General features: G+C 44.5%; 1 protein-coding gene across 1 annotated transcript in view; it reads right to left on the bottom strand.

The window, feature by feature from the left end:
- Positions 1-22,566, bottom strand: part of BRD4 (bromodomain containing 4) — a 217,795-nt gene that overhangs the window by 115,037 nt on the left and 80,192 nt on the right. The window contains exons 8-10 of the mRNA XM_060240745.1: positions 16,246-16,520; positions 14,786-15,148; positions 10,939-11,067 (exon numbers count right to left, since the gene is read on the bottom strand). Coding sequence (XP_060096728.1) covers positions 10,939-11,067; positions 14,786-15,148; positions 16,246-16,520 — 767 coding nt within the window. The remainder of the gene's footprint in view (positions 1-10,938; positions 11,068-14,785; positions 15,149-16,245; positions 16,521-22,566) is intronic.

Below are 22,566 nucleotides of genomic sequence, written 5' to 3' on the forward strand. Positions count from 1 at the left end.
CCACCCACCGGAGGTACTTGGCTCCCAGATTCCAGGGGGACCTGAGGGTTTCTAAATTTTTATGATCTGTCCAGACTACAAAAGGGACTTTTGCATCCTCCAGTTAAATGGTGCCATGCAGTATGTGGCAATTTCACAGCAGACGCTTCTTTGTCCCACGCTGACCAGTGTCTCTCCATGTCAGAGAATTCTGGGAGACATAGGCACAGGGGTGTAATTCCCTCCTCGGCCCTTCCTGTAATATTACCCCCTTCATTGCACTGGCATCAACTTCATCAACTTTTTGTTTTCATCAGAGTGGCAGAATACAGGTTCTGATGTAAACAACCTCTTTAGTTCCTCAAATGTCCTGTTACACTCTTCTGTCTACTGTAGCCTTGTCTTTGGTTGGACCCCTTCATTTTTGATAGCCCTGTAAGGGAAAGGGCCATTTGGGCAAAGTTTTTAATGAAAAGCCTGTAAAAGTTCGCAAAGCCTGAGAAAGACTGGAGGTGCCATCTAGTCCTGGAAGCTTCTCACCCAACACATCTTTGACCTTAGCAGGATCCATTCCATATTCCTTTTGGATACTCGGAAACCCATAAAGTCCAATTCCTCTCTATGGAACTCACATTTGCATAGCTTAGCATACCACTTGTGTTAATGAAGTGTTGTCAGCACTGCCCGTACCAGTTTTATGTGTGACGGTAAGTCCTCTGAGTAAATAAGGGGATCATCGAAATAAACTATGACTCCCTTGCACAAGAACTCATGCAGATCTTATTAATCAGGTGCATGAATACCTCCAGCGGGCCCTAGAGACCAAATGGCATCACTAAGTATTCAAACTGTCCTAAGGGAGTGTTGAACGCAGTCTTCCACTCATCCCTCTCCCAAATGAGTACTCAAAAATAGGCATTCCTTAAATCCAGTTTGGTGAAAATCTTCCCCTCAGACAGCACATTCAATAAGTCTCTGATTAGCAGAATGGGGTAGGCACTGGACATTGAGACTGCATTTATGCCTTATTAAGCTGTGTATAAGCAAAGCCCTCATCCTTCTTTTTCCGAAACAGCATTGGGGCTGTGTGTAGGGAGCCTGCAGGGCATATGAAACCTTTTTCAAGGTTTTTTCAATGAACATATGCAGCCCTACTCTTTTTGCTAGGCTCATAGAGTATAATTTCCTTTTGGGAGTTCCTCGCCCATAATTAATTTGATAGCACAGTCTGTACTCTGGTGGTGGGGGGGGGTGTTAGTCAGCTTTCCCCTCCTCGAACATCTATTTTTGTTGTTCAGTCACACAGTCGAATCCAACTCTTTGCGACCCCATGGACAAAGTCACGCCAGGCCCTGCTATCTTCTATCATCCTCCAAAGTCTGCTCAAATTCATGTTAGTCTCTTGTTTGACCACATCCAGCTTACCTTGATTCACAGATCTTACATTCCACGTTCCAATGCAGTATTGTTCTTTGCAGCATCAGACTGTTCTTTCACCATCAGACACATCCACAGCTGAGCATCCTTTTGGCTTTGGCCCAGCTGCTTCATTCTTTCTGTGATTACTTGCACTAGCCCTCCGCTCTTCCCCAGTAGCAGATTTGGCACCTTCTGATCTGAGGGGCTCATCTTCCAGTGCCACATCTTTTAGCCATTTGTTACTGTCCATGGGGTTTTCTTGGCAAGGATACTAGAGTGGTTTGCCATTTCCTTCTCCAGTGGTTGGTGTTTGGGATCTCAGCTGTGGCCTGTCCATCTTGGGTGGCCCTGCATGGCATAGCCCATAGCCTCACTGAACCGCACAAGCCCTCTCGCCACGTCAAGGCAGCAATCCATGAGAGAGCAAACATCTATACTCTGGGGGTATTTCTTCCATCTCCTCTGAAGTTAAGCATGCTGGTTCAAGGAGGAGCAGAGGACTGGGCCTCCAGTGTGGGTTCTATTTATGCTCCTTGCATTTCTCATCAGGGAAGTACAACTGACCAGCATTCCATTGTATGTATGGGTCATGATCCACCAGCCACCAGATCTCTAATACTACTGGGAACTGGGCTGTGGGTGTTACTATAGATGCCCTCCTTCCTCAGTGGGTCCCCATCCCAACAGGTATCACTTCAGACTCTAAAGTGCAGGGGCCCCCAGTATGGGGGTTTCATCCAACTGCTCAAACTTGATGGCTGACTGTAGCTTCACTATATTTACTCCCAGTCCAGTCACTAAGTCTGATTAAGTCCCTATTGCACCCTGACTCCAGGATGGCCCAAACCCTTATGTGGGTCCCCTGGTTTATGAGGGTCACGGGGATATAGAACAAAGTTCCCTAGGTTCTCAACTGAGGTGGTGCACCAAGCTCCTGGACCTATTTAGCGCCTTTCACAGCAGGCCTCTTCTGTTTTCCTATTGTTGAGGTTCCAATCCTTCCTCTCTCGACAAGTTCTCTGTTCCTGAGTTCTCTAGGTTGTTATAGACTCCCATCACCGCTGTCCCTTCCTTCTGCCTGGCATTTGATCCGCTTTCCTTGAGGGCCACTGGTGTTATCTGCTTGAACTCCTTTTTCTTATTTTCTGAGGTGACTTTCATCTCATCTGTTCGGAGCACGCTGTGATGTAGTAATCATCAGTTCCACATTTTACACATAAGCCTTGCTTCAATCCTTCATTCCTTCTTGGTAGCAAAGTGGCTCCATTTGGAGCGCGGCTTCTCTACATGCTGCGCTTCCATGCTCCCTTTCCCCTGACCCACCCTGGTGCTGCTGCTGGAGTAGGTTCACCACCTACTCCCAGTTCTCCACCTCGCAAGCCAACTGTATCCACCCCAGCAAGATGTGCAGGTCATCCTGCATCATGGTCTTGGTCCTCAGGTTGGGGTTCAAACCAGCACAGTAAAACTCAATTTTTACCAATTCTGGCCAAAAACCTTCTCATCAACTGGACCCCTTGTCTCATATGTGCGTACCATCTCCTCTTCTAAGGAGTCTTCGAACTGCTCTTGCAGTGCCTGCAAAAAACCCTCACGCTTTGCAGCTTGGGGACTCTGGCTTTGTACAGCACACCATACAATTTAGCTGCCATTCCCTCCAGTCTGAAGCCTAAGTAACTTACCTGGCTGCTGTTGTCTGGGAACATATGGCACCATTCACTCAGGAACTCCATTACTAGGACTATGAAGTAACCCAACTCCTTGGGATCCCCCTCAAAATTAGTTTGCAGCTTTCGCTGACCTGTCTGGGGCTACAGTGGGGCTGGCTCTGGCACCCCAGGACCCCTGGCTGAGGCCCCCCAGTGGCGGGGCTTGCAGTTGGGGCTTCAGTGGAAGCTGAGGAGGCGGCAGGGCCTGCAGCAGGTTCCCCAGGAGTGGAGCAGGCCCTGCCTACTGTGCAAATTGGATGGTGTTGCGCATTGTATCTTGCACAAATGTCTTAAGTTCATAATCTGTCTTAGGTTGGCTACCTCCACTGTAGCACTTGCACCAATTTGGCCAGAGTAGGTTCTGTTTGTAGCCCTTCAGCTTCTTCCTCCTCCATTGCTAGGTCGCCCACTGGCACTAAGGTGTCTCTGAAGATGCAGTCAGTTCCTCCACTTCTCCCAGGTTGCTGCATCCTTTTGTGCTGATGACACTTAGGGTGCCAACGCCAGTGGGATCTTGTCAAACCAGTCTGCTGAGTAGGCTCCCCACTGAAAGAACTGGGGCGGGACCCCTGCCTTCTTGTCCACTGCACTCAGCTCATCTTGGTCCGTAGGTTTCACCTCTGCGGGGTCCACACATGGTTCAATCAGGTCTGCTCCCAAGTCCACATTGTCAGTCATGGTCCAGGTCTCAGGTATTCCAAACTCGATTGGTGCAAGGAAGATAACTCTGGCAAAAAGACAGGTTTCTTACCTGTAACTGATGATCTTCGAGTGGTCATCTGTGCAGTCACACATATGGGTTATCCGCCAGGATCGAGCCCGACCTCAGAGAATTCAAAGCAATCTTGAAGTGTTAATTTTAGCGCGCCTTCCTCTCATCCTGGGGAGGAGGCATCGTCTACGCATGCCTAGACGAGGGGGAGGTGCCTAACCCACTCAGTTTCTTCCCGCCGCCGTATAGGTGGACCAATTCTACTAATAATAAGCATCCAGCAGCAGGGAAGGAAGGGTGGGCATGTGTGACTGCACAGATGACCACTCGAAGATCATCAGTTACAGGTAAGAAACCTGTCTATCTTCTTCGTGGTCTCTGTGCAGTCCCACATATGGGTGACTGGCAAGCTATTCCGTCAGGAGGCGGGTGCTGGATCTGTAACCAGAAGGCACGGTTAGTTATGCATAAGAAGAATAGGGTTGTACTCACGATGTGAACGACAGGGAACATCAGTCGAAGATAGATCGCAGCACAGCTTGTCCAAAGGATGTGTCACGCCGAGCACGGATGTCTAAGCCGTAGTGCGAGGCGAATGTGGATGGGGACGACCAGACCGCAGCGGCACAGATGTCCTCCATCGGGACGCCCTTGCAGAAGGCTGTTGAGGTTGTAACGGCTCTGGTAGAGTGAGCTCGTAGATGTTCTGGTATGGGCTGTTTTGCCAGTTCATAACATAATGTAATGGCAGCCGCAATCCACTTTGAAAATATCTGTGTTGAGATTTTAGTGCCTTGGGTTGCGTATGTTATAAAGAGTCTTGTGTCCTTTCGGAACTGTCGTGTCCTTTCAATGTAGAAGGCAAGAGCCCTACGTACATCCAAGTTATGCAGAGTTCGTTGGCCTGCATCCGCAGGGTGCTGGAAAAAAGCAGGTAAAGTCGAGGGTTTTCCTAGATGAAATGCTGAGACCACCTCTGGTAGGAATGCAGGGTCAGGGAGTAGCACTACTCTGTTGTTTTGGAAAACTGTGTATGGCAGGTCCGCTCTAAAAGCGCAGATATCGCTAGCTCTCCTGCCAGTGGTGAGTGCTACCAACAAGGCTGTTTTCCAAGTCAGGAGATATAAGAGGAATAGTTGCCATAGGTTCGAAGGGTGGCTTCATCAACTGACTCAGTACAAGTGACAGACTCCAGGTAGGATGAATTTTCCGGATTGGAGGGTGAAGGTGAAGGATTCCTTTCAGAAAGGCTTTAGTAGCATAGTGGGAGAATGCGGTGGAGCCCTCGATATGTGGGTGGAACGCAGAGATAGCTGCTAAGTGGACCTTTAGGGAGGAGTACGAAAGTCCAGCGTTAGAAAGGGCTAGGGTGTATGTTAGGATTTGAGTGATACTGGAAAGATCAGGTTTAAATTTATGTTGAAATGTGTATTCCAAAAAACGCTTCCATTTAAGAGAGTAAGATTTTCTGGTGGCAGGTTTCCTTGCATTGAGTAGGACATGGCGGACCTCTGGTGGAAAACTCAGAAACTGATTCTCCATGCTGTCAGTCGTAGGAGCGTTGGGTTGTGGTGTAGGACCTTGCCCTGAGCTTGAGGGAACCGGAGGAATGTGTTGTTCGATAGGAGGAGGAGAGTAGTGAACCAGGGTTGACGCGGCCACCAAGGTGTAATCAGAATGCAATTGGTGTGGTCCATCTTTATTTTCTGTAATACCCTCGTGATGAGTGGTATTGGAGGGAATAGGTAGTGCAGTGTCCTGGTCCATGTCTGGAGGAAGGCATCCCCTGCTGACAGTGGGGACGAAGGGCCTCGCTTGTAGAAGCGGGGGCACTGGGCATTGTCTGGGGATGCAAATACATCTATTTTCGGAGTACCAAAGGTCTGGAACAGTGGCTGTAGGTAACGACTGTTGATGATGCATTCGTGGTCGTTGACTAAGTGACAACTCAGTGCGTCTGCTTGGACGTTCTGGACCCCTGGTAGATGTACTGCTGTTAGGAAGATACCTTGGGTGATGCTCCAGTGCCATAGGGCTAGAGCTCGTTTGCATAGTCGAGTAGAGGCAGTGCCTCCCTGTCGATTGATGTAGAAGACAGTGGCCACATTGTCGGAGGTGACTTGAACGTGGCGGTCGTGAAGAGATGGGAGGAAGGATCTTAGGGCTCTGTGGACCACCAGGAGCTCCAAGCAATTGATATGGAGGGATCTTTCATAGTCGGTCCATTGTCCCTGGACTGTGAGTGTTCCCAAGTGGGCTCCCCATCCCCACTTGGAGGCGTCGGTGGTAACAATCACAGAAGGAGGTGTCTGTGCAAATGGCATTCCCGCCAGGAGATGATGTTCCACTGTCCACCATCGCAACGATGGGATAATGTGGGATGGAACAGTTAGCACAGTACTTTGGTGCTGTCGTTGAGGGTGGAATGTTCAGACAAACTACAGTTGGAGGGGGCGCATGTGAAGTTTGGCGAAGCAAAGGACAGAGGTGGTGGCCGCCATGAGGCCTAGCATTCTCTGAAAATTGAGAACTGTTTGGGAGTGATGCGTTATTATCTTGTTGGCCAAGGACTGGATATGTTGCACTCTGTCTGCTGGAAGGTAGGCTTTGCGGGAGATCATTGACAGGTGCGCTCCTATAAATTGTATGGTCTAAGTAGGAGTCAGATTGAATTTCGTCCGATTGACCTGAAGGCCTAGGGTAGCCAAGAGGGAGAGGGTAGCCGAAACGTCCATTTGGAGCTGTTCCTTTGTTTGGGCGATGACCAGCCAATCGTCTATGTAAGGGTAGATGGAAATTTGTTGTCGCAATATTGCTGCCACCACAGCCATACATTTTGTAAATACTCTTGGTGCTGTTGAGAGACCAAAGGGAAGAGCGCGGAATTGATAGTGTTGATCTCCGATAGCGAATCTGAGGAATCTTCTATGATGGTGGTTGATGGTGAGGTGGAAGTAGGCATCTTGCAGGTCTATCGATGCCATCCAAGCCTGCTCTGGAATCAGTGGTACGATAGACTGAAGAGTGACCATGCGGAATTTTTTGTGGCGGATGTGAAGATTGAGCTTTCGCAAATCTAATATGGGGCGTAATCCCCCGTCTCTCTTTGGAACCAGGAAGTAGCCGGAGTAGAATCCCGTGTGATGGTACTGTGGTGGAACTGGTTCTATAGCTCCCTTGTCCAGCAAGGTCGCAATTTCCAATTGCAGAGGTGGGGATGGTGGGGTAGTTATGAACCTGTGATGTTTTGGGGTTGAATTTAACTCTATGGTGTAGCCCCTGTGGATGATCGCCAGGACCCATGAGTCTGATGTTATGGACTCCCAAATGGGGTAAAACGGCTGTCCGAGAGGGGTAAGGGAGTCAAAGAGACTACTTTGTGGTCGGTGTTGTTTTCTTTGATGTTTGAGGGCGTGCTCTCTGCTGGAAGGGTTGTTTTGCCTGGGGGGGCTTGCGCCTCCAGGGTTCAGCCTGTCGTGGGGATCGAGAGCACTTGTAGTAATTTGGCTTCCAAATTCTCTGTCATATGGATTGGGATTGTGGTTGGGTAACCCCCAATCTCTTAGCCCTCTTTCTGCTGTCATCGACATTGGACAGAATGTCGTCCGTAGTGGCATTGAATAGGCCCTGCCCGTCAAAGGGTAAGTCCTCTATTTTAAACTTTATGTCTGGCTGCAGTGATGAAGACCTGAGTCATGCGTGTCGGCGTAAGGCAATTGCCGATGCCAGGGTTCTGGAAGAGCATTGGGCTGCGTAGCGTGCCGTATTAATTTGCTGCTTGCTGACCCTCGCGAGCTCTTGTAGGGCATGTGAGGCTTGTCTTTGTGCTGTCTCTGGCAGAGAGGGTACCAGGGTGTTGAGTTGTGTAGTCAGGTTAAAGGCGTACGCTGAGAAGTATGCCATATAGTTGTGAATTTTCGTAGTGGCGGTGGTGAGGGAGTAGATTTTTCTCCCAATAGTGTCTAGTTTTTTGCCTTCCCTCTCAGGAGGAACGGGGTGTCTTGTTTTGACGTTGGTGGTACTGAGGCTGGTTTGTCCCAAGCCTCTTTCAAAGTTTCCAAATGGACTGGAAGCATTGGAAAGGAGGAACCTGCAGGCAGGTCCGCGTGCACCAGATCATAGACTAAGTCTGAGACTCTAGGCACGTCAGTGGTTAGCTTGACAATGAGGGAGTTCTCCATGTTGGATAACAAATCCAGGTAGGATTTGGGTCCCTCTGATGGAGACAGGTCAGCCGGTTTAGCAATGTCAGATGCTGGTGAGTGAAGATCTGAGGTTGAGGAATGGGATGAGTCCGATTGCTCTGCTTCAGATTCTTCCTGGGTGTCTATGTCCGGAGGTTTGGTTGTTTGTTTAGGTAGTGAGGACTGTGCAGGTGGTTTGGTTAAACAGATCGAGGTCGATCTAGCTGGTGATGATGGTCTCGGCTTCGTGGTGTAATGTGCAGAGGTTTCACGGTACCGGGGGCGGTCCTCGTAGTATGTATGCTCTTGGCACGGAGGAGTCTCACGATACTGCAGACAGTCTTCTTTGTGTGTTCAGTCCTGATAGTAAGGCACCTCACAGTGTTGAGAGTCCTCACGGTACCGAGAGTCCTCATGGATGCGATGTCGATAGGAACCCGTGGATGGCGATCTGTGGTATCTTTGGTACCTACGAGGAGATGGTGACCTGGACCTCGATGGAGTGTAGTAGTAATAGCGTTCCCTGTGACCGCTTCGAGACCTCTTAGCTTGGATACGAATGGGCAGTTCTCTCGGAGTCGATGGCTCACTTTCGAGGGAGGGTGCAGATATTGTCTGTGGAGGTATTGAGACTTCCCGAAATGAGTGTGCGTCTAGGATGTTGAGGCGCTGGCTTTTGGTTGAACCTGGGGACTCGGTGCTCAGTATCTGCTCTGGTAAGGATTCGTGAATTGAAGGTGACCGAGAGTGGGTGCAAATGATCTCGAGGGGCGTAATAGTGGTGGACGTTGAGGCTGCCTTTGAAGCCGGGGTTGTTGGTACCGAAGCCGCGGAGTTGGTAGCCGGGTGCAGCGTGGGAGGCCGTGCCGAAGAGGTTGGATCCAGTGGCCTATGGCTTGCCTTGGGTTTTTTAGGAGATTTCGGACCCATAGGGTCCTTAGAGGTCAATTCCGTGTGCTGCCGCTTTCTGGAATCGTCTGATTTTTTCGGATGTTTCCCAGACTTATGCTTACTCGGAACCAAGGCCACGGAAGTTGCCGGTCAAGCCATTCCCTTCTGAGCTAGGGATGATGGCCAAGTCTGGGAACTCGAAGCGTGGGACATAGCCGGGCGCAGTGACGACTCTAGCAAGTGGCTTCTGAGTCTTGCCGCGTGGTTTTTTCTAGCTTGTTTACCAAACTGGCTGCAGTGCACGCAAGTATCAATGCGGTGTGGCTCGCCGAGGCAGAAAAGACAGAAAGTGGCCATCGGTCGATGGAATTTTTGCAGCACAGCGAACACACCTTTTAAAAGTGATTTTTTCTTCCCTTCCATCTGCCCAGAGGAAGGGGGGGGGGGGGGAACAAAGTCTAAAGAGATAGCAAGAGTTCTTTTTTTTTTAACTATACCAGTGAAGAGAAGATGAACGGTGAAGACGGTGAGAAGTCGGAGGAGGAAGGATTGTGATGAAAGCGGGAGACTCAGCGAGGTAGGTGTATTCCAGACCGCGGTAAACAAGAAACTGAGTGGGTTAGGCGCCTCCCCCTCATCTAGGCATGCGCAGACGATGCCTCCTCCCCGGGACGAGAGGAAGGTGCGCTAAAATTAACGCTTCAAGATTGCTTTGAATTCTCCGAGGTCAGGCGCAATCCTGGCGGATAACCTATATGTGGGACTGCACAGAGACCACGAAGAAGATTGTAAGGTTTGCCAGGGAACACTCAAAAAACTTCCTCTTATGAATTCATAGGTGAAGTTTTATTGAGATGCTACAAGAGTAAGTCCTTCTACCATCACAGAACTTGCCAGAGTGATACCTTTCAATAAATATATTTCCCTAAGCACCCCCCCCCATTCCCCTCAACCCCACCTTCTCATCTCAAAAGATGCTTCAAATGTACTGAAAGAGTCTGTTTCTGTATCTTGGAAGTGTGAAGGCCATTCTGTCTGATGGCTCCAAGCAGGTGCTGGCAGTGCCCTCATTCCCAGGGAACATAGGTAGACTTTTATGACCTGCACTAAACTACAGCCTAAACTACAAAGGGACAACTCCTATATACCAGAGACTGGCAGGATCACAGATCCTGACAATCACCAATGATGCATTAAGAATAAAGTGGACTCATATAAAAGAATATATAAGATAATTTTAGAAGGAGTGCTCCACCCTTTTGCCTGGATCCAGTCCTAGTCCATGAACCCCTGGTCAATACTATCCACCGATGCTATCCAAGCAGGTGACAAAGCTCTGTAAGGATGGGATTGAGGAAAGAGAATAAGAAAAAGATAACTGAGGCCACCAGGCTAATCTAAGCACTGACCTCAAGGGTATCAACTGAGTAACTCCTTTCTCCAAGTCCTGCTTGAACAATTTCTTCTTTGTATTCAAATAAAGGGACTATTTTTCAAGGAGGGAGTAAACTCCCTGCCATTATTTGTGTTCTGGTTGTAGAAGATTACTGAAAATTCCCACACCTCTGAACTTCATGCATATGCCATGCACTACCATCCTTCCAGAGGAACCGCAGATCTATAACTATTGGGTGCAGTTATTATGGATTTCCCCTCTTTGGGTTTCTGAACCTGTGAAAGTTGACGGAGCTGAGGGACCTGTTGAAATGAATAGCTCTGAAGGAATGCACTGAGTAAGGAGGAGGGAAAGGGGGCAAAATCACCCTCTTCTTCTATCAGCCATGAAGTGCTAGGGAGAGGGGAATACAGGAAAATCCACATTCAACAGCATTTGTTGCTAAGGGATTGCTGGATCCAACCCATTGTGGTTCCCAGAAAAAAAAAAGCAATATTAAAATCTTACTAACAGCTGAAAGTCTGCAAGTCCAAATATATAGTGTTTTATATTAATAGCTGTTTTCAGAATTACACTGCAGATTTTGTTGACCTTTTTAGAAATATGAATTTAAAGAAGAAAATTATTCTGAATAAATCTTTTCTTTACCTGCAATTTTCGTGCCATAGCAACCACCTCATGATCGGGAGGGTTGTATTTGTAGCAATTGGAAAACATCAATCGGACATCAGCTGCAAATTCTTGAGCATCTCTATAATCACGGTTCTCCAGTTTGGACTGGAAATGCAAAAGTTCTACCATTAATATTGCAGAAACCACAAGTGAAAAACATGACAAAATGAGACTGCTTTGGCCATCAACCACAACTTAATGTATGGATATGTTTATTGTGAAATTTACTGTAGGAAATTTATTGTACTGGCTCAACTTCAGGGATGTCTGCAGTATCCTCCTAATAAACTATACCCTAGAACAGGGGTGTTGAACTCATTTCTTATGAGGGCCAAATCTGACATAAATGAGACCTTGATGGGCCATGTTGGGCCAGACCATGTGGGTACCTATTTAAGATTAGGTGGCAGAGATATAAACTTTTTAAAGGACACAAACACAACTAAAGATTTTTAAAAAGCCAACTTAAAACATACTTAAACATTAGCATGTGTTGGTCTTAAAGGAGCTTTCTTTATATTTCTCCCATGGGATCCAGGGAACTGGGCAAAGGAAGCTCTGGCTCTTTCCCTCACTCTCCAAGGACCAGGAGGGGGAGGAACCTCAACCAATGGAGAAAATTGAGGTTTTGCTCTATTAGTTCCTGTGCGATTAAGCAAGCCTTGCAAAGCAAGTTCATATTCAGAATTAAGCAAGAGAGAGGGAAAAGGCAGCAGACAAGAGCCAGTTGCTCGGGGTCCTGATGTGGCCCCTGGGCCACATGTTTGACACCCCTGTCCTAGTGTGTTTTAAAATAACTTGGAAAATTTACAGCAGGGTTGTGTGATTACTATGCTTAAATCTCATAAGCAAACTCGTGACAACTGCCTGATGAGTATGGAAAGGAGTCTAGAAATCAATTTACCACAAAATCATATCCTGGCTGATTTAAGACTAATACGGATACCTACCTAAGCACTGTTTCTTGAAAAAACAGGAAGGAGCACTGTGAGAAAACTGACTAGGCCACTGTTCACCCACCCTATGGAGAGAGGGAAAGTCAGGTGCCTATCACCAAGGGCAGGAAGTGGACAGCATCTTCCAGCAGCAAAGACCAGTAACTCTTGGTGAACTCATCAGCCCTGAACTCATCATCTAGAAAGTGAGAATACTGATTCACCACACAGTTGCATGTCCTCATCATCAGGAGAAACAGTTGCAGCATGAAGCTGACAGAAAGATTTTTTTTAACAGAGAAGGGCCTCATCCTCTTGCTTGATGGCAGCATGCTACTGTGTCAAACTGAAGAGAAGCAGTGGCCAGAAGAGTAGTAGCATTCTGTGCTCATTTTATGTAAGTAACACAGCCAATGGAATTAAAAGGAATGTTCCATCAGAAATACAGAGGGAGAGGGGGGAAACTTCTTAATCCACACTGGGGAGAGCAGAGCATGAATTGAGTAGCTGAGCTTTAGAATCTGTGACAATAGACAAAGCACTACAAAAGTAGCATTTACTCTTGCAGTTAAGCTCATGTACCCTCAGGACTGTGGAATGTCTTAAGATGGCTATTTACTGAAAATGGCTACCAATACTGGTGACTGTGAAATTCTTCTCCAAATCTGTACTTTCAGTAACACAGTAATCAACTGTGCCAAGGTTTCATAAGTGATTTACATCATAATCCTATGCAGAGTTATTTTAAACTAAATAAATTGTTTCTATGAGCTGAGACTGGAATAAATGCATATGATGGAATTATAAATGTAGCTTTCCTGCGTGGTGAGGAAGCGACTAATTGTTTTTGCCACAGTTTCTGTAACTGTAACTGGCAGTGCAATCCTGAGCAGAATGACACTCTTCCAAGTACATTGAAGTCAATGGGTTTAGAAGGTTGTATCTGTGCTCAGGATCACAGTGTGAATAGTGCCATCAGTCCTCTGGGCTCCAGTTTATAAAGTTCAGGAAGATCTTAGCCAAGAGGAAGGGAAGAGATGATAGAGAGTGATTTCCATCAGCTCTAGAAACAACTGAATCTTAACTTGAATGGCCACAGAATCAGCTTTTACTGCACAAAGACCACAAAGCAGAACTATTACGATACTGTGCTGAATCAGTACCTGAATGCTTTTTATCCCAATAACCCTATTAACAAACATATGAGCTAAGTCATTAATAATTAAATGTTTCCAGTTGGAGAGTCCAGATACGAAGATATACAGTGATGGTTGTGCTCCACAATGAATTTATGTTGTTTTAAAACAAAAAATAGTTTGCATCTTTATAACAGGTATGAATTGCTAGACAAATCCTCCTCACAAAGAACTGTAAATATTTCACCCGAAAGATATGCCTTCTCCATGGACTCTCATGTGCACTGTAGATAACATTTTAAAGTCCAGAAGCTTAAAAAAATGATTTATGCATATTTTCTCTTAAAGGAAATCAAATCAGATCAAATCAGATGCAAGGAACACTTAGAATACTGCTCTGAAACACTGGAACCTAGAGATGTGAAGCTCAGAAAAAAATGGGAATAAAATAAATGGAGAAAACATACCAGCTTTCTCATCTCTAACTCAGAAAACAAACCTGGCAGATTAACACTAGAAAATGAAGCTGGCAGGTTAATTTAGCCTCCCTGTGCATAGAATAATTATAAACAGACTAGGAATAAGGCCCATTGCAGAAAAAAATACAATGGGATCTAGAAAGAGGCTCTGGGTGAGTGCCCCCCCACCCTTACTGTCTTTCCACCCACCCAAGTGAAGGTATTCACTCCCTTCACCTCAAAGAGAGCTGATCTCTGCCATCTGGAGAGTCATTTTAATTCTGAGTGGTCTCCAGCCCTCGTCTGGAGACTGGCAACACTGATTCCCCAGGAGGAAATGGCATTGTACTTGTCTGAGGCCCCATCCCTCCTCAAACCCCTCCCACTCCAGCTCCACCCCTTAAATCTCCAGGAATTTCTTAACCTGGAGTTTCCTTTAACTGCCCCTCTGACTTCAGCTTTCCATCGCCTTCCCTCTATCTGCAGCCTCTACATAGGAAAAGCACAGTCTTTCTCCACAGTGTGTTTGTGGGGGGAGAATCAGTTTTGCTGCCTAGCAACAGCCACTCAGGCAGGAGAGAGGAATGGACTCAACCAATGACATGCAAGTACTCCCGATTGATAGTTTGACGGGATAAAGGTAGATGCACCACAGTCCCACCCAGTCCCATCTAATCAGAAGAAGAAGATGATATTGGATTTATATCCCACCCTCCACTCCGAAGAGTCTCAGAGCGGCTCACAATCTCCTTTACCTTCCTCCCCCACAACAGACACCCTGTGAGGTGGGTGGGGCTGGAGAGGGCTCTCACAACAGCTGCCCTTTCAAGGACAACCTCTGCCAGAGCTATGGCTGACCCAAGGCCATTCCAGCAGGTGCAAGTGGAGGAGTGGGGAATCAAACCCGGTTCTCCCAGATAAGAGTCTGCACACTTAACCACTACACCAAACTGGCTCTAATCAGGTTGCTAGGCTTTGCCAAGACAAAAGGGCTTTAATTATTTTATAAATCACACGCCTCAACATTCTAAAAAAGGGCTAAAAATTTGAGAAAATCCATTTGTTTTTTAAAAAAATCCTGCTCCAGTGTTCTAAAAATATCATTTTACGTATGAATTGATCAAGAAAACCAAAATAAATACTTGACTGTTGGAAAATGGATGACTATAAGCTTAATTAGTAAAAAAAAAAAAGCATGCAGGAACACACGTGCACAAACCTAATTCTAGCCCTTGAGAAATTTAGCTGCATGCATTTTTGCAAGATGGCATGTTTGCTATGAAACTGCACTTACTTTGATTGTGCTCAGATCCATGGGATGCTTAATGATATCACAATAATCATGAAGTCCCAATGCTTCCACATCCACAGGTTTGTAGAAGGGCCATGCATATGCAGCATGCTTCTTAGCAAACATCTCTTTTATGATGCCACTACAATACTTTAATTGCTCTGACACTTTGTTACTATTACTCTTTTCTACTACATGCTGCTGAGAGTCTGGAACATCCTTCTTTGGAGGTTTCACAGGTCGAGTTTCCCTTCGTGGACCGGTCTTGGCAGACTTGGGTTCAGTGGGCAGCGATGAGGATTCATGAACTGGGTCTATTGTTGTTGGAGTTGTAGTGTCTGCTTTCCTCTTCACACCTTTTTTTGTCTATTAAAAAAAGCATCATGATTAACTTACTGAAAACATTTATATCCCAACTGTGTACTAGAAAACACTCTCAAAGCAGCTCACAACACAAATTAACACTGAATAAAATCCAAACACATATACCTACAACTCAATCTAAAACAACTGAAAATACTAGCAGAAGCTGAGAAACAGATCAGGCATAAAACATGTAAAGTGTGTGTGGGGGGGGGGGGGTGGGGGGAAGTATTAGGTTGATACCTAAAAATCAAAGCTGTTGCCAGTTGAATATTCCTGACAAAGGTCTCCTGGCACTCTCCAGTGTAGGTCCATCAGAATAAACAACCAAGGGATATAATTCAGCGTCCAATGAAGCTTATACTGAATCAAGGTGACTCGTCTACTTGGACTGGCAGAACCTCTCACCTGTTACTTGATCTTTTTAACTAGTGATGCCAGGGACTGAACCTGGAAAAAACCTAAAAACTAGCAGGCACAATAGGAATCTGCACTAGAAAGATTGAAACTATACCATTTTGAACAAAGGAAAATTTCCCTGCCTCTACTTAAACACTTAAAAATAAATTCAATGAGGAAACCTGCATGAAACATTTATCCAATTAAATGTGTCATATGGTGCTCAAATTAATTTATTCTAACACCACCCTTGCTTTTTCTCTCTGCTGCCTTTCCTTGTTCCACAGCACACAAAATATTATTTCCAACCCACATGAGCTATCTGGTTCACAGCAGCAGCCTTAATTTATCCTTATCCTTATATATAATGTAATTTACCTTCTTGCTACAGTGGGAATGCACACATTTATCTGTTACTAGAAGATAAGAAGGCTTACAGTCCTGACTATCGTACATGGAGTGGTTGTGGTTTTCTAAGCCTTAGCCCAAATTGAATTAGGAGACGTTCACCAGACACATGAATAATGGAATGCAGGGTATTATAAAACATGAGAAGTTAAACCCTCATGGAATCAAAGTGAAATAACCCTCAGCGAAGAGAAGATGCAATCATACCTCCGCACTGTTTTTGGCAGAGTACCAATTTATTTTTGCATTAGCACTATCATCCATTTAATAGCTCTGAGTGTTCATCTACTCACCTTCATGGGCTGTGTAGCTGTTGGGATAATTGGTGGGTGTGTTTGAATGGGCTGGGGGACTGGAGCTGAAGGAGCTGAAGATGGAGGTGGAGGGGCTGGAGGCTGGGAAGGCACCACAGTCATTATGGGTGTCTGAACAATAAGGTCAGGGGTCACAGAAGGTAAGGAATGAGTTGTTTGCACTGGCTGAGTATTCTGCTGTGGAGCCTGTATCTGAGCTGGAGATGATGCTTGAGTTGTATTCTGTATTGTTGATGCTCCTGCCTTGGATGGAACTGTCAAAAAGTGAAACCGTATCATATGTTAAAAACCTTTTATCAAAGACTGTTATGAAGCACCATTATATAATCTTATAGCATACATATATAACATGTATACAGAATGCATATATAACATGTATGTATAAAACTTGTTATGAAACACCATTATATAATCTTATAACCTATAATGTGTAGATTTTCCTTCACTGTACTCTTATTTGATTTTTTAACAATATGTAACACATTTCTAAAGAACCATTCCAGTTTTGAGTATATCTAAATGTTATTCCAATCATGGTATCTAATTCTAAAACTGCCCTCAGTGCAGATCAATAAACCCTGACAGCGGGGCCAAGTACAGACAGGAACTATTTTTCTACATAAATATTTTAAGTTTTTAAAAATGGGCGATGGTGGTAAATTTTGCTCTACATGGAGGCATGCAAAGAACCAGGACAATTAGGGATGATGGCGGAACAAAGGTGGCCAGTGAGGAGAAGGTGGATGGGCAAGTGGTGGTGGTTGATAGGGTAGGTGAATGATAGTGTCACTGTCAAGAGAGAAAGTAAGGGATGACACTAGGCTGGGGCAAGCGACAAGGCAGCAGTGCCTTTCTTCCTTCTCTAGTTGCGCCCCCCCCCCCACCCAGAAGAGAAGGCAAAGAGGTGGAGGAACACCTTTGTGGCAGTTTTCTCCATTCTTCTACTCTTCTGGCCATGGGAGGGGGATGTCAGGTACAAGTCCTTGACAAGGATTTGTTTTAAATTTGTGGTCCAAAAACAGTCTATCAATTTTCCTAATAGTAATGCTGATGAGTGGTCAATTATCCAAAGCATATTCGTATACCCATAACTATATTGTTTTATTTATTCATATATGCATTTATATGCATGTATTCATGCCTGCATTAATCCATGTATTATAATATTAATATTTACTAACCTTCATATATATTCATTATATTTTTTTTATGAATGTATGTAGAATAGTGTTGATAACAAATGTGGACACGGTAGAGGCTAGATCAGGGTTTCCCAAACTTTTCCCCTTCCTGGCCCGGTTATTTTTATACTGCTCCTTCCTGGCCCAGTAAAATTTGGGGGTGGAGCCAAGAGACTTCGGGGGTGGAGCTGGGAGACAAGAAATGATATCTTCCCACCTGCTAGGGATACAGCAAAGGCAGACGATCTGCCACATACACCCCATTTAAACACCTTGCCAGGGGTGTTTAAATGGCGGGGGTGGGGACTTGGAGTTCCCTTTGCCATCTCCCTGCCTGGTGGGGAGGCAGCAAAGGCAGGCGATCCCCTCTTCCCTCCTTTTAAAAACCCGGCAGGGTGTTTAAAGGGGGAGGGGAGCCCAGAACTCTCTCTGCCATCTCCCTGCCTGGCAGGGAGACAGCAAAAGCAGGCAATCTTCTCTCCCCCCCACTTCTAAACACCCCGTTGGGGTGTTTAAAAGGGGGGGAGCCTGGAGCTCCATTTGCCATCTCCCTGCCTGGGAGACGGGAAAGGCAGGCGATCTTCTCCCCCGCCATTTAAACACCCCACATGGGTGTTTAAAAGGGGGGGGGGAAGCCCAGAGCTCCCTTTGCCATCTCCCTGCCTGTCGAGGAGACAGGAAAGGCAGGCGATCTCCTCCCCTCCCCCCATTTAAACACCCAGCAGGTGTTTAATTGGGTGGGGGAGCCCGGGAACTGCCTTTGTCATTTTCTTGCCTCGCGGGGAGGCTGCAAAGGCAGGTGAGTTGCCTTTCCCCGCATTTAAACACCCGACGGGTGCTTAAATGGGGGGGGAGCCCGGGCACTGTGTTAGTCTCCCTGTGGACTGGTGGCCCGAGGTCTGGGGCCCGGGGCCCGACCCTGCAGATGGGAAACGCCGGCTAGATCATTGTGGGAAGCTAAGGCTTAATCTTGCCTCCTTGCTAACAGAAGATAAGTACCAATGGAAGATGTCTACAAAGTTGGAATGCAGCCTTGGAGAAAAGCATTCTCCAAGGAATCAATTCAAAGACTTCTGGGCAGGAGAGGTCTAGGTGGGAGAAATGATGAGCCATTAACATGTAACCTATATTTGGACTGTACCTTTCACTTTTATCAGTCTAGCAAAACAAGTAGTGTTGTGTGCACATGCTAAAAGTGTTTGCTTTGCTACCTGATTCTTCATTGAAAGCTTATGTTGCATTCACTCAAGATGTCTTGTTATAGATTCTGGGCAAACCTTACAGGGAGGGCACAGGAGCCTGGGCAAAAGTAGTGACAAGGAAGACAAAGCAAAAATAGTGAACAGGGAGACAAAGCAGTGTAAGCTTCCCTTCCCTCTCTGGCAAGTTCCTCAGCAGACAGAGAGGAGGTGACGGGAGTTGTTGATGCTGCAAGCACTGAACATTTAGGTGTGAAACAGCAGTAGGTGAGATTGTATAGAAGATGGCACAGGTTCCACAAGGTCAGCCCAGCAGAAGACAGAATATGGGCAAGAAAGTAAGAAAAAGTGGGGAGGGTAAAGAACGAGGGAAAGTGCTGGCAGGGGGGTGGGAGAAGAAGACAAAGCAAGATAAAAGTCTGACACTCCCCACCAGTCATGAGTCTCATGCGTCCCTTCTTTTATATAATAAATGCAAGGCATCTATTTTGAAACAGGTCTACTTTCTTTCTCTCTTCTCTTCATCCTTGCCATCTATTTCTTATCTAAGACAACAATGAAAGTATAATTGTAGTCTTTCATAGGTTGTATTCATAACAAAAATTTGCTTGTTTATGATGTTGCAGCAATTGTACATTTCCCCCTGTCCTCCCCTGTCCTTTCGTGCATACAGCACAATTGGTTTGGGAAGCTTTCAATCAAGCTTCAGTTTGCCCTTCCAGGGGTTGGAAAATGGAGAGCTGAACTGCTTCTCACAAGGGGAGCAGCCTGAGACCTCTGTTCGGGGTAGAAAGGGCAAATTAATGCCTACTGCCTACTTCTTCAGTTAGAGAATAGTCCAAGACATGCTCGGGAAACTGAGGAGATTTGCTTTGGCTGAAAAGAAGTTCCTAAGGGGGCTTCTTTGAAGCTTTGAAGGATCTCCGGTAACGGGCTGCAGAGGATCTTCAGAGTCATTCAATTGACTTAAACATTCCAGAATCCAAAACTTCTTTGTTTTACTTAACATCTGAATCGAAACAAGGACGGTGCCTGTCTGGATAACTACAGTAGAAGGTACAGATTGCTATCTATCATTCTGGGACTAAAATAAGAATTATATGAGAAAAAATATAAGGTGGCAAGCGGAGTATATTATGTTATATAAAGAAGAAGAGGAGGGGTGAAGTTGAGAACTTTAAATGTTAAAGGACAGTGCTAGAAATGGAAAAAAACAACTAATGTTTTGAATACTTGCGGTTTTGCAAGAGAAATACCATCGTCACAGAGTTGTTGAGAGGGCTCTCTCAGCAGCTGCCCTTTCAAGGACAACCTCTGCCAGAGCTATGGCTGACCCAAGGCCATTCCAGCAGGTGTAAGTGGAGGAGTGGGGAATCAAACCCGGTTCTCCCAGATAAGAGTCCGCACACTTAATCACTACACCAAACTGGCTTGCTCTTCAAAACCTGATACTTAGAACTTAATTTGGTGAGATCAACTTTTTTGTTATACCTTCATGTCAGACTCAAAACCAGCACATACTAGGGCTGCCTCACTGGAAAAGATGCAGGAGCAGCTGGAAGCAATGGAAGCAAGGATGATGAAAGGGATGAAAGAACTAATAACTGCCTCCAAGAAGGAAATAAAGAAAGCTATTGAAACATGTACAACAGCTTTGAAGAAAGAAATTGAGGACCTTAGAAATGAGACTGTGGCAAAATAAAAAAAAAATGCAAGAAGTGGAAGGGAAAATGAAAGAACAAGATTCCACCTTGAAAAAGGTACAAGAAAAAGTAGTTATGCATGATTGCAAACTGATGGAAAACCAGATACGTCTGAGAGGAGTACCTGAATATGAACAAAATGACTTAAGGGAATGTGTAATAAATATTATTGCTGAATTTTTGGAAGAAGATCCAGAGGTTTCTAGAAATATATATGACTATGCATATAGAGTTAACTCATTCTATGCCACAAAGAACAAACCACCAAGAGATGTGGTAATTAGATTCACAACACGGGATATGGTGGGAAGGATCATCAGCAAAAATTTTGAAAAGACATTAATAGTTGGTGACAGCAGAGCGAGAATTATGAGAGAACTGCCAAGACAAGTTATAACTGATAGAAGAACGTACAAAAAATTAACAGAGAAACTGAGGGAAAATGAAATAAGATACAGATGGATACTACGAGAAGCTTTGAACTTCAAGAGAGGAGGATTACAATTACAAATACACGAGAACTTAGTAGATTCCTGGAAGAACAAAGAATTTGGAGATACAGCATAATATAAAGAACCATGATGGATTACAAATTATTATCTTGGAATGCAAATGGACTGAATTTACCACAAAAAAGAAAGACGTTTCATTGGATTAAAAAGCAAAATTGTAATATAATATGCTTGCAAGAAGTACACATCAAACAAAAAGATTACAAATTTTTATGGAACAAACAATTGGGACTAGAATTCCATTCATTGGCTAACCAGAAAAAGAGAGGTGTGCTTTTTTATATTAAACAAGATTTAGATCCAAAAGTAATTTTTAAGGATAATGATGGGAGATACTTAGCAGTGGAAGTAATATTGAATGCTAAAAAAAATTGTTACTGGGACTGCATGCTCCAAATGGGGCAAATGACTCTTTTTTTAAAGAAATCACACAACAATTAGATCAAGTGACATATGAACAAATCTTGATAATAGGAGATTTTAATGGAACAATAAAGAACGTACTGGACAGGTCTGGGAAAAATAAGAATAATAAAGAAGGAAAACTACCAAAGTCATTCTTTGAGCTAGTTAAACAAGAAAGCCTGGAAGACATATGGAGAAAGTTCAATCCTGAAGTGCGAGATTATACTTTTTACTCAGCAAGACATGGTACTTTTTCAAGAATTGTTGTTGTGGGGTACAAAAAATCTGGGACTTATTACAAAAAAATAGAGATTCTTCCTAATGTAAGAGCAGATCATAACCCATTAATGTGGACAACCAAGTTGACCAAAAAGACAAGGAGATGGAGGTTAAATGAGGAATTACTATAGAATAAAGATATAGTGACGTCTCTAGAAAAAGAAACTAAAGATTTCTTCCAAATAAATGAAAATGAAGACATTACATTTCAAATGGTATGGGACGCATATAAAGCAGTGATGAGAGGTGTTTTGATTATATTTAATAATAAAGACAGAAGAGCTAAAGAAAAACAAATGTTAGACATTCAAAATGATATTAAAAAAAAGGAAGGGGAGCTGAAAAAGAGACCTGGGAAAAAGAAAATTATGAGAGAGATTACAATATTACAAACACAATTGAGACATTTGTTAAATAAAGAATTGGAATGGAACTTGAAAAGGATGCAACAGAAATCTTTTGAAGAAGCAAATAAACCTGGAAAATATTTGGCTTGCCAAATGAAAAAAAAGAAAGTAAAATCATTACTAAAATAATAGTAGCTGGGAAAGAGATTGAGGATCAAGAAGGCATAAAAAGAGAATTCTTTAAATATTATGCCAAATTGTTTAAAGGATTTAAAGTAAACAAAGAAAAGATGGAAAAATATCTGCAAAGGCTAAAAATAACTCCCCTAACAGAGAATATAGAAAAAGTCTTGAATGAACCAATAGAAAAAATAGAAATTGAAGCAGCAATTAATTCAATAAAGTTGGGAAAAGTTCTCGGCCCAGATGGATATACCGCGAAATATAAAGTCTTCAAGGAAGTGCTGATACTGAAACATCAAAAACTGATGAATACTGCAAGAATGGAGGGAATAATACCAAATACATGGAAGGAAGCAGTAATTTCACTGATTCCAAAAGAAGACAGAGATGTCACGAATGTTAAAAACTATAGACCAATTTCATTATTAAATAATAATTACAAAATATATTCAAGAATACTAGCAAAATGACTTAAGAAATACCTGAGGAAC

Source organism: Heteronotia binoei, chromosome 5 (genome assembly GCF_032191835.1).
Source record: "Heteronotia binoei isolate CCM8104 ecotype False Entrance Well chromosome 5, APGP_CSIRO_Hbin_v1, whole genome shotgun sequence".
In the NCBI taxonomy this organism is placed as follows: domain Eukaryota; kingdom Metazoa; phylum Chordata; class Lepidosauria; order Squamata; family Gekkonidae; genus Heteronotia; species Heteronotia binoei.